Source organism: Bidens hawaiensis, unplaced genomic scaffold (assembly GCF_021521415.1).
Source record: "Bidens hawaiensis isolate Kalapana, Puna unplaced genomic scaffold, B.hawaiensis_p1.1 tig00031772_1, whole genome shotgun sequence".
Classification (NCBI taxonomy): domain Eukaryota; kingdom Viridiplantae; phylum Streptophyta; class Magnoliopsida; order Asterales; family Asteraceae; genus Bidens; species Bidens hawaiensis.
In genome coordinates this window covers 115,621-128,754 of record NW_027495367.1, presented here as the reverse complement: position 1 = coordinate 128,754, position 13,134 = coordinate 115,621, and the positions used below count along the sequence as shown (strand labels likewise).

Here is a 13,134-nt window from a genome sequence, read left to right as displayed (position 1 = left end):
CTCTCTCGGATCTGCCCGTTCCTCTCCTCGGATCTGCCCGGTTCCGGCCGCCGGCGAAGTTGTGGTGTAGTGTGTTTTTGGAGTGTGTTTGGAATAGGTGGAAATGGAAGATATTTTTGGGTTTAGGGGATATTATATCCCTGAAATCCCATGGATCTAAGGCCCATTCTCGTTTAACCCATCTCAATTAATTCAAGTCCATGGTCCGCTCCTTACCCGATATTAATTAATCACGCGAAATCACTAAACATAACTTCCTTTATTCAACATTAAAATTTTAGGATGTTACAAGTCTCCCCTCCTTAAAGAGGTTTCGTCCCCGAAACCAAACTTATTCCCTGTAAAAGGAAAACTTCTTATATTTACACACTTTATTGAATCGCCTTCGCTTTCTGAGTTATCCTTCTTACTCCCGACTTTGCAGCCATCGAATGGTGGTCATGTGTTTTAGCTATTTAAGGTAACTTGTCCATGAGACCCTCGAAGTACCAAGACTCATCTCATCCTTCCAAGGGCTCCGATTAGTACTTTTAACACTATTGTCTAAAACAACATTTCATCATAACATAATAATCATTCATAACCTACTCAATATATTACACGTCACTGATAACCATAAGTTTTAAACCTTAACACACAACAAGTCCTTAAACAAAAGTAACTTAATAAAACCATTGCATGAACAATTATTCCTTCATCAAGCGTTTCTCTCTGTAGTTTCCCCAAGTCTTTATCTTTCCGCACCTCCCGCCCCTGATTCCTTGCAATCCCTAGCCATGTGGTCAGCTTTTCCGCATTTGTAGCACTTTGGACAATCAGGGCAGTCTCGAGAGTAATGCCCACCCTTTCCGCATCGATAGCACCTGTCTGTCCCAATCCTGCATTCCCCCGGGTGCACTCGCCCACACGTCTTACACGCATCCTTTTTCCCAACCTTGGCCTTCCTCTCATCAGTTGTTGTCACCACCTCGCCAGACCGCTTAGCAGAGGTAGCCCATTTCTTCTCCTTCTTTTCCCCCACCACCACATCGTTCTCAGTCAGGTCAGCATAAACCACTTCTGCAAGTTCAACAGCAGAGTCAAAAGTAGCAGGTTTATTTGCCCTGACAAACATGCGGACTTTTTGTGGCAATCCCCTCACATAACATCTGATTCTTTTGACCTCAGTGTCAACCATATCAGGCACCAACCTAGATAGTCGGTTGAATTCAGTAGTATACTCACGATGCGTCATCATACCGGCCTTTAAATTCAGAAACTTCATCTCCGTCCTTTCAACCCTCGGCATCTGCGCAGAACTTCTTCATCACCAACTCCTTCAGATCGTCCCATCTCAACGCCTTGATCTCATCCCTAGTCTTTCTCTGCTCCACACCTTCCCACCAATACATAGCTTCTTCCTCAAATGACTGAGTAGCATAACCCACAGCTTGGTCGGGACGGCATTCGCTAATGCGGATAACCTTGTCCATAGCGGTTATCCATTGGAGAGTAGCGATTGCGTCTCCCAACCCAGTCAGCTTTGGCGGGTCGCATCCCTTGAAGGACTTATAGTTGCACCCACCTTGGCCTCTTTTCCTGTCATCGACCTTCACAGACTTATCCTCACTCGAGGCCTCTCTTTCTCCTTCCCCATCCTTCCTACCATCACCACCCGCCCCTTCAGCAGCTCGTTCACGACTTCCAGCAGATCTTTCGGGATTCAGGTCCTTCACAGCAGCAACTACAGCTTGAACTGCAGGGCTAAGTTGAACCTCTTCGTTGTTGTTCTGGTCTCCTCCAGCTGCGCTTCCTTCATCTTCGGTGTGGGAAGCTTCTTCTACCGAGGGTTGCCGGACAAGACGAGGCCTGCCACGACGTCCAGTGCGACCCCCAGTTTCCACAAATTCTCCAGCTCCAGCCATCAGTATTCTAAAAGGGAAAACACAAACATCATCACTCAAGGAACTATATAGTACAAGGATAGCAAGGCTAAGAGGTAATAACAGTGGCCAGCTGTGACTAGCTGATCACATTGCTTTCCGTGTCCCATACACTTCCCTTTATGAGTCTCTTTGTGCTGGTTCTACTTAAGCAGTTAGTCAAATCAAACAATCAATTATTTCTATCCTTATCGTTCACATATCTTTCCTTTCTCATTAACATATATCATTTAATCATACACTTTACCTTTACTGATCTTACTTGAGCGACACATGGCATTCTCGAACTGGCATCTTCTTCCCTTTCTTACTTAAATCCCATACTCTGTTTGAGTCTAAGCATGTAGGATGCTTAAATCTCTCGAACTTTGCTCTGATACCAACTTGTAAGGCCCCGAACCCGGTGACCCTACTTTAGCGTCGGATTTACTCATAAACACAGTTCTTCAAATCAGAGTTTATTAAAACTTTTCGCGGAATATAAAACATCAATCATTTGTTACAAAACATTAAATCTTTTCTTTGATACCATAACACAAAACTTTATATTTAAAACATCTTTACTTCTTTCTTCAGATGCCAGCCGTTCAATCCATGCCGTGTGTCATCCTCATGCTAACTCTATAATCAGCTCACCTGCGTGCATACTAAAAGTCAGCTACGCTGAGTGAGTTCTAGTTAATCGAACGCCATACAATACATACACATACACACATATCCGTAGATACATATCCATACTTCACTAGTTACCCTTCTGTTCTACATACATACTTGCTACCATACATACATACATATCTACAATCACTAACCTCAGTCTACCGATAGTACGTTCATAGTTCACCGTCTATACCTGTACTGAAGGTCGTGAACACGTACAAGGTTCGCAGTCCTTACCTATGTTCACCATTTATGGTACGTACAAGGATCGCGGTCCTTCCCTATACCATAGTACATCGACAACACGTACAAGGTTCGCAGTCCTTCCCTATGTTGCAACCTAATTCATAGCACGTACGAGGTTCGCAGTCCTCCCCTATGCTACAAAATCAGCACGTATAAGGTTCACAGTCCTTTCCTATGCTGAAATACATCCACAACACGTACAAGGTTCGCAGTCCTTCCCTATGTTGCAACCTAATTCATAGCACGTACGAGGTTCGCAGTCCTCCCCTATGCTACAAAATCAGCACGTATAAGGTTCACAGTCCTTTTCTATGCTGAAATACATCCACAACACGTACAAGGTTCGCAGTCCTTCCCTATGTTGCAACCTAATTCATAGCACGTACGAGGTTCGCAGTCCTCCCCTATGCTACAAATACAGCACGTATAAGGTTTACAGTCCTTTCCTATGCTGACGCCTATCTACATTACGTATAAGGTTCGCATTCCTTATCTACGTTTACATATATCATCTACTTCACGTATAAGGCTCGCAGTCCTTAACTACGCCATCACCAGCCGAGTCTATGTCCGACAGAAGCTAGAGGGATTTGCCATCCTAACTTACTATGTCGAGCGTAGAACTCACATGCCATTCGTGTACCTATATACACATACTTACATTATAACATAAGAACACTCTAGGCATTCTTTACCTCATTCATTTAACAACCATACCCCTTGTCGTTACGTGCAATATCCGAAGATCGTTCACGCCCCGACAAGTATTCATTTGAAATATTCATACAACTTCGATATATAATATTCGTACCTTTATTTTTAACCTGACACTATGCGCAATATCCGAAGATCGTTCGCGTACCGACAAACAATCATTCATATCTATCACACATATCACATATGACATACACTTATCACTTAGGATAAATGTATTAACAACATATCGAGTATGCACACAGCCCCGAAAACATAACAAGGAATGGGGCTAGAAACTCACCTGAACTCTGCTTCTTTCTTCTGATAGCTGTAAATCCCTTCTTTAACTGAGCTCGGCTGACTGTACGAGTTACACGTATCAATACTCGCCTGATCTAATCTGGTGGCCTAGTATTAGCTTACTTTTACTTATCGCTTTTAATTTATTTCCTAATCGAACTCGGCTTTAGGCGAAGTTAAACTTTAGGCGAACTTAGCTTTAGGCGAAGTTACCAGCTAGGCGAACTTAGATTTACAGCGAAGTTGCCATCAGGCGAACTTAGCTTGCAGGCGAAGTTAAACCTTAGGCGAACTTAGCTTTAGGCGAAGTTACCAGCTAGGCGAACTTAGCTTTACAGCGAAGTTGCCAGCAGGCGAACTTGGCTTCAGGCGAAGTTGTCATCAGGCGAACTTGGCCTCAGGCGAAGTTACCAGTTAGGCGAACTTAACTTTACAGCGAAGTTGCCATCAGGCGAACTTAGCTTGCAGGCGAAGTTCATCAGGCGAACTTAGCTTGCAGGCGAAGTTCATCGCTTTGAAGGCGAAGTTGCCCAGATCAGCCGCTGTTCGGTTTCTGTCCAGCATTTTTGGGCGATTTTAACACTCTTGCTATGGTTCGACATCACCCACTACGTTCCCGACCATTTTCGGTCGTATCTACAATATAAAACTTAGATCTTTAAACTTCAAAGATCAAGAATCATACCTTTTTGAGCTTGTTTGGATCTTGTTTAACTTGTTAACACAACTAATCGCTCTCTCTCTCTCTCTCGGATCTGCCCGTTCCTCTCCTCGGATCTGCCCGGTTCCGGCCGCCGGCGAAGTTGTGGTGTAGTGTGTTTTTGGAGTGTGTTTGGAATAGGTGGAAATGGAAGATATTTTTGGGTTTAGGGGATATTTATATCCCTGAAATCCCATGGATCTAAGGCCCATTCTCGTTTAACCCATCTCAATTAATTCAAGTCCATGGTCCGCTCCTTACCCGATATTAATTAATCACGCGAAATCACTAAACATAACTTCCTTTATTCAACATTAAAATTTTAGGATGTTACAGATCAACAACACAATATTTGAGATTTGCAAGTGATGTAACTAAGATATATATAAAAGCATTATTATAAGGTACGTATAAGGTCCCCAAAAGATTTAAAAGTTGTAAAATAGGGGAGTGATTACTCACCTTAAAGGTTAGGCGAGATAATAATAAAATATTAGTAAACTAGGAAATTAACTTGCTGATTGATTCGACATAAAATAACCTACAACTTTGGGATAATAAACTATAATTATAAACGAGATCATAGCTGCTGGAATCAGATCAAACGGATGTGTAAAACTCAAGATATGAAATATTTAATGTTTAAGCGAGCTGGTGCTGTTCAGAATCCAAACTCCGCGCCAGGAGTCAGGCTCTGACCAGTACACTCAAAATTCCAAAAAAAAAACATAAAAGTCTTTCGGCCCAAAAGCTAGTTCCGACCAAAAGTTAGAGAAATCGAATAGTCAAAAGATTTAACTATTAAGTCCTTTAACGAGCCGGGATCAAATTGACCATCGAGACTCTTCAATCTATGAAATTGAGTGAGGGCTTTTGTTTAGGATATAATAATCTATAATTTTACATAAGACAACTTACCTTGAAGATGAATGGAACAAGAAGATAATCATAGATCATTATATCCTAAACAAAAGTCCTCGTATAATAATCTATGATTTTACAGAAGACAACTTACCTGGAATATGAATGGAACAAGAAGATAATCAAGGTCAAAGGTGTTGATGCACCAAGTCAAACCGAAGAACAAAGAACTTGAGGAAGAACACATATAATCAAAGGAAATTCAGATTTGGGGTGATGGTGGCTGACGTTGTAGAAGGTTTTAGGGTTTTATGATAAATTATTACAAATAGTAAAGGTTAAAATCGTTTGTTAATACTATAATAAGTAAACAGGCTCGTTTAGGAAGTAAATCAAACAATAAACCCGAAATATTTAATCTTATTGAACAAGAAAATGAGTTAGATAATTAAAATAGGTCTAGGTACATTTACTTGGAGCTTACATGTTGCTACATGTTGAAAAATAAATCGGTTAAGAAGAGATTTGGACCATCGAAAATGAATAAACAAACAAAAAAACGGACTTTTGTTGATCTGCACGTTGCCCGCGCTACGCGGCCAACTCAGGAAAATCCGTCACAATGCGCGGCGGGTATATTTTTACTAGATTTTTCTAAAATGTTATATTTAGTCCTTGTACTTTCATAAATTCACTTTTAGCCATTTTAAGCGATTTTAAAGGTTTCTAAGCATTTGAAAGTTAGGAGAACATAAAATAAGTTGAACCAAGTTAAAGACTAATAAATACAAGATTTAAATAATTCAAAAGATCCAAAATACATTCCGAGTCGGGTTAAACATAAACAATTCAAATACGAAAAATCCGAGATGTTACAATCTTCCCTACTTTTGGAAATACTTTTGGAAATTTCGTCCTGAAATTAAGGAAACTAAAACACGAACAGTGTTAAAAATAATTACATTTTAGGAAAAAAAAACTTTTTAAATAAAATTTACAGTTTTAACATAACATGGAACTTCGAACATTAGGACCAATGCTTCAAATGAAAATCCGATAAGAGTACTTATATATAGGATGTACCAACGGCATATTCACCATGTCCTTATAATCTTTACATTTGTACCGTTACCCAAAACTACTTTCGGTTCTTGATTATGACACACAATTACACGTACTATGATTTTCGCGAAGATTTGGATAATTACGTATGCATCCATAATTACTTAGATCGTCGGATGGCCCACATAATTTGTTCCATCGTGTGGGTTACAAAATGTTTTTAAAACATAACTTTGTGAGATAATAAAAGTTTTAATTTACTTTAAATGTAAAACCAGAAGATCATCAATGTACAAAATATTTCTAAAAAATGTGAACTTTCTAATTTGATTAACGAAAATAGTGAAAATTTTAAGACATCTTAAAATTGAAAGAAACGAAAACATTGAAGTTGGGATAGATTTTTTGAATGATATTTCGACAAGATTGATCATAATGAACGAGGATAGGAACATAAGATAACCAACAAACTTTTGTGAACTTCACAAATAACAGAAAATAACAAATACCATGTGATGTACAGATCCCTCATAAAACCATGAGTTTTCTAAACAATGTTTTTGAAATATCTACATGTTCTCCAAACGAAGCATCTTGACTAGCAACAGAGTAAACCAAGACCTCAAATGATTAAAGACCCCGTTAAAAAAAACTTTTTATCAAGATGCTTTTATCCTGTCTTTATGTGTTTGAGCTCTCTATATGGTCCATTTGCTCGTTTGTTGGGATGGTTCATTCGGCGGACATGAAGGTATTTCAGAAACTTATGATCTTGTGAGAGATTTATAGATTACAGGTTGATGTGAAAACTTTTTAGTGTATTAGCACATCAACCTAAAATTTCAAATAATCCTCATTAGTTGTAATCTTTCTCCTGCAACCGGACTTTGATTGTGCCCTAAAAATTATATAATAATCTATTAGATTACAAACATTTAGCTTTAAAAGAACCCAATGTTGATCGAACATAATACTGATGACGAAGACGAAATTAAGGCTTCAAAATGTGATTTTTGTCGATATGTGTGGATATCTTCGAATCGAAGATATTTAAGTTATAGAGTTATAAAATTGTCTGGTCACTTCACAACTTATAGAGATATTGATTTTAAGTTTGCCGGCAGCTTGGGGTGTTAAAAAAATCCGAATCCAAATTATACAAAAATCCGAATCCGAAATATCTGAAAATCGGAATCCGAATTATCCAAAATTTCAGATATTCGAATCTTGGATATTCGAAATTTCGGATTCGGATAGTAATTATGAAAATTTTCGAATATTTCGGATATCCAATATCCGAAAACTTAAATTTAGTTTTTTAATTATCTATTATATATAACAAAAAAGAACTATATGGAAGCCTAAACCTTTCAAATTGTAAACACACTGCTACTGTCACAACCTATGATTCTTCAGATCTCGTTCATCATCCATTAGAACCGGCGTCCGGTGGTTAGACGCGTTTGCATCTCGCCTACATCGGAGGATAACTCGACAGTGGTGGTTCAGATGCCATGGCATCTTGCTTTCTCCGGAGGATGACTGGACATCTCGCCGGTTCAGATTTCAGATGTACTGAGTTGAGACGAAATCTGATTTCTACAGTTCCATAATTTTCTGTACTTCTATTGCTTCAATTTAGACCATCAGCAATAGACGGTGTTTTTATGAGTGTTTTTGGATGCCTGCATGACACTTGGACCCAAAAAACATCCTCTTTCTCTTCCTTTCTCTCTCATTCATCTCTCTCACAAACACATTCTTCATCTATTCTTCACCAAGAATCTCCATACACATTCTCTTCTCCATGTCACACCATCTCTCCTCTACATCATCCTTTTTTCTCAAAAACATCACAAAAATCTTCTATTGTGGATGCTCTTATAATATTTGTTGTAGTTTCAATTTACTGATCCAATTTACAAATTCGTCAGCTCAACTTCACATGATGATTTTTACAAGTTCTATCATATTCACAGATTCCTTATCTTTTATTTTTTTTTAAATTCGGATATCCATTTCACTAATCGAACGTATATCCGAAATTTCAAATATCTGAAGTTCGGATATCCGAAATTTCGGATAGTGAAATCCATTATCCGAAATATTCGGATATCCGAAAGACTTTGAACACCCCTACCAGCAGCTGCAAGTGAAAAGCCATCATTAATTTTAGCCACACAAAGTAAAAGAAGTTTGACCGGCCATAAAATACTTATAGTTATAAGTATTAAACACTACACTTTGGTCACACAAACTATTATAAGTGGCCATATGTATTATATTTTAGCCGCACATTATCAAACAAAAACCATGAAAATTGCACACATTTAAACACACATTTAAACCTTGATAATTGACCTAACAGTTATTGGTTTTAGTCACACAAGCTACTATAAGTAGCCACATCTATAAGCTTTTTAGATAAAGTACAAAATAAATGCATATGATTGTTGGTCACATTTGGCTACACTAGTCAAGCGTGGCTACTAAATGTCACACTTTTTCCTTAAAGTGTGGCAAAACTTGTGTTTTTGGTCACATGAATAAAATATCAAACAAATACCATGGTAGTCGGTTACATATGGCCACACTTCACGAGTGTGGCTAATAACTGTCACATTTATTTCTTTAAGTGTGGCTATAGGTTATGTTTTTGGTCACATGAATCAAATACCGTGGCAGTTGGTCACACACTTTTCCTAGCAAGGCTAGTAAATGTCATACTTATTCTAAAAGTGTGGTTAAAGGTTTCATACTGCTAACAATGGTCGCGTATTTTTCATTAGGCGTGGCTAAAGATCTTGAGCTGTTATACAAAGTTCACGTGAGTACATGAAATGTGTGACTTAAGAGGTTTAGAAATGTAAAATTTAACCTTTAGCCACGCTTTTAAGCAAAAGGGTGGCAATCCGTTTTTGAAAAAAGTGAGGCCGTAGCCCATTTTTAGTGTATTCTCATCACTTTAATTACCAATTGTGTGATTTGGTATTGTTTGCTACTTAATTTTTACCAATTAAAGTCTAATTCAAAGTATAAATCATGCAAATTGATTATATTAGGGTCTAGGGTTTCTCTATGGTGTTGGGTGGCAGAGGTGATGGCGGTGCTTGCTAGATGTGTGGAGTGGGTGGGGTGGAAGATGACGACAGTGGAGATGTTAGTTGGTGTTGAGGTGGTACTCGGTGGTTGATGTGGGTGGTGATCGATGGAGAGAGGGAGAACATGCATAGAATACAGAAAAGAGATTAGGGTAAAGATACAATTTCACTGGTTTGTTCATTTTAACGGGAGATAGAGGGATGGACGAAAGTGTTGCTAAACAAGGACGACGAGGACTTAAAACACGCTACATTATAAAATAGAGACTCAAATTGATCCCGCTCATAAACCACATGAACGCATACAACAATATATTGCAAAATTAATGAAGTACTAACTATTAAACTTATAAAATTAATGGGCCTTACTAGAGGACTTAGAAGTAAACAATATTAGGCCCACAAAAAGAACATATTTAAATCATAATAATACCTAGAAAAAACCCAAAAGCCCTATCTTTCTTCGTCCTATTAATCGTCTAGGTTTCAAGTTGCAGAGCCATGTCATACGAGGTTCTGCCTTTGGATCTGATCGTTGATATCCTGTCAAGACTAGAAACCAAAACCCTTCTCCGACTGAGATCAGCATCCAAATCATTATACGCCTTCATTGGCAGCCCCACTTTCATTCGACTCCTCACTCTTCGTACTCCCAACCAAGTCATGATCGCTAGTTACCAAAGCGGACCACTTGTTAAACGCATCTATACGTTACATTCTGAAGGCCAACTGTCAAGTAATAGCAATCCTTATGATGGCATAACACCACTCGAGTATCCTTTCAAAAGCTTCATCATTGCTGGTTCATGTAATGGAATCCTTTGTGTTTACGAATTCGGGAACGGTACTTGTCTATGGAACCCTTCGATTAGGCGCAAAGTAACCGTGCCTGATCCTCCTTCATTTGGTTTTTATTCGCGTGCGGTAGGGTTTGGTTTCGACCCAGTCATAAGCGATTACAAGATTTTGTGGATGTCGAAAGTAGGTTCGTTTGTTTACACGTTAAAGACACGCACTTGGCATGCGATTGCTTCCCCGACTACTCGAGTTTGTGATTTGAATTCTTATCAGTGTCTTTTCAACGGAGCGTTGCATTGGGTGGCAAAAAGGTGTTTAAGTTTAACACCTGACGTATGCCGTTATTATATAATGGCATTCGATTTGAGCTCTGAGGTTTTTTCTACAATCGAGTTGCCCAAACCAACTTGGGAAACCGGTCTAGTAACAATCATCGACGGTTGTCTAGCGGTGATTTCGTCTAAACATGATACGAGCAGAATCTGGGTGAGGGGAGAACACAATGGCACTGCTTCTTGGTCAGTTGTTTATAAACTGAACAGCAATCCATTTAAAGGAGTTAGGAGAGTTTTTCAACGTTCGGCCAATGGCGATTTACTGCTCCACCATTACTCAAAGGGGATCCAAGTTTATAGTCCTGTGAAAGAAATGCATTTATGGACTCTGCAGGACCTGAATAGTTCTTCTCGCATTGTTGGAATGAGTATGTGTGCTAAAAGCCTTGAACTGTTAGATATTGTGACTTCGTGTGAGAAAAGAAAATCATCGGGTAAAAAAAAAAAAGAAAAACAACCGATCAGATTAAGCAAATTAAGCTTTTATCACTGTATTTCGAATTACTAGTTTTCTTGTTCTGAATTTGTGTCCTGAGAGAATGAATACCCATTCAGTTAACTATGAATCATATTAATTAATATCTAAAACATGCTCTCAGTCTGAAATGTTGTTTCTTCTTGGGCCTGAAAACATGTTCTTTGTTTTTTTTTTTAAGTTCACTTTAGTTAGACTATTTAAATAATAAAGCACCAATTTGTTAATAGATCAGTGAGAATTTTATGAGTTGTAAATTGAAAGGTCAAGAGAGTAAAAACCATGGTCATATAATCATTTCTCCATGCCCAAATATGTACATAACAACTCTTTTCAGGCTGGATCAAGAATTTTACGAGTTACAATTTCTTTGATTTGCAAAAGGGAAAGTTAGAGAGAGAGAACCCAAACACAAAATAGTTTGTATCTTGATGTTCATATAATCAATTGAAATATTTTGGATTATTATCAGTTCTCGTTTATCCAAACCCAAACTGATGCATATGCATAATAATCACACATGTAATTCTTATTTTTGTGTCTCCATCAATCGCAATTGAAATAACGGGCGTTAATCGGATCACTCGTCTGGTAATGGGCTGTTTGGCCCAAGAAGGTTGCGTCTGCATGTTGGCCTCAGCCTATGCAAGCAGTCGAAGTCTATGTTCCCAAGTGTTTTTGCCATGCTTCATTGGCTTGTACAGATTGCAATGTGTAAGGAGCACCTTGCAAACTCCACTCATTAACGGTCGATTTATGGAAAGAGCATGGTCCCCTTTAATCTTAATTGCTATCTGCATTACGCAGATGTAGACGATGACATTGTGGATTGGGCAGATGAAGGTGGGAAGTTACAACAGGTTTTAACTTAATTATGTTTGCTTATCTGGTGTAATATAGGGTTGTCCAAAAATCTCGTGACTCGGCCATGGGTAGCTTAGATCATTGTGGCTTGTTTGGCTCGCTCCTTTGAAACTATAACCAAATTAAATTTATCAAGTATATTCATGGAATAAAATTTATATCATTCATCAGCTAAAACAGTCATGTTTATACAACCAGGAGATAAATATAACATATATGCATATCATATACCATAAGAAATCAATTACGGGTTTCCTAAACCCCAATTCCATCATACAAGGTTCAACAATGAGTTTTATTTGATTTTGAGACGCAGTTAGCAAATTAGAGATGTCAAGAATGATAAACGATAATTAACGAACAACTTAGAAATAACCGACTTATATTATAACCAGAAAATATAACTCAAAAAACTGATTACAATATCATTGGTAGTGATGGTGGTGATTGTCGTGTTTGTTTTTGTGTTGTGATGTTGTGTCTAACACTAACTTTGTACATGTATTTATACTAGTAACCCAACTTGGCCACCAAGGTGAACTTGGGCAACAAGGTCAATTTGGCCACCAAACAAATGGAAGAATATTTCATAATACCCCTTAGACTTTAACCGACCTGTCAAAACCTCTTAGGCCCGGTTCACCGACTTGTGACCCGGAATAGAAATTAATCCAACATTCGTCCCCTTAATTTCTGATTTGGATTAGAAAGGTCTTCAACTCCAAGTAACTCGCGCATCTCCGTGAACTTGATTCTTACGAGTGCTTTAGTGAGGATATCGATCCGTTGTTCTTTCCCGCTAATGTGCTCAACATCGACCTCGCCATCGTTGTAGCAATCTCGGATAAAATGAAAACAAGATTTTATATGCTTTGTTTGATTGTGAAAAACTTGATTTTTAATAAGGGCTATTGCGAACGTGTTATCAACTTTCAACATAACTTTCTGCAATGCTTCTCTAGTCAACTCGCTTAACAACTCTCGGAGCCATACTGCTTGACATGCGGCTGCTAACGCCGCCATGTACTCGGCTTCACATGATGAGAGTGCAACTGTCGCTTGCTTTTGTGAGCACCATATAATTGGAGATTGTCCGTAATAAAGCACGTGGCCAGTG

General features: G+C 38.5%; 1 protein-coding gene across 1 annotated transcript; it reads left to right on the top strand.

Moving 5' to 3' along the window:
* Positions 1-10,046: 10,046 nt before the first annotated feature.
* Positions 10,047-11,186, top strand: LOC143582516 (putative F-box protein At3g10240). Its single transcript, XM_077065056.1, has one exon. The coding sequence runs from the start codon at positions 10,047-10,049 to the stop codon at positions 11,184-11,186; it is 1,140 nt and encodes a 379-aa protein (XP_076921171.1).
* Positions 11,187-13,134: the final 1,948 nt, after the last annotated feature.

Coding starts and splice junctions, on each gene's coding strand:
- LOC143582516 (XM_077065056.1), top strand. CDS start 10,047: ATGTCATACGAGGTTCTGCCTTTGGATCTGATCGTTGATATCCTGTCA.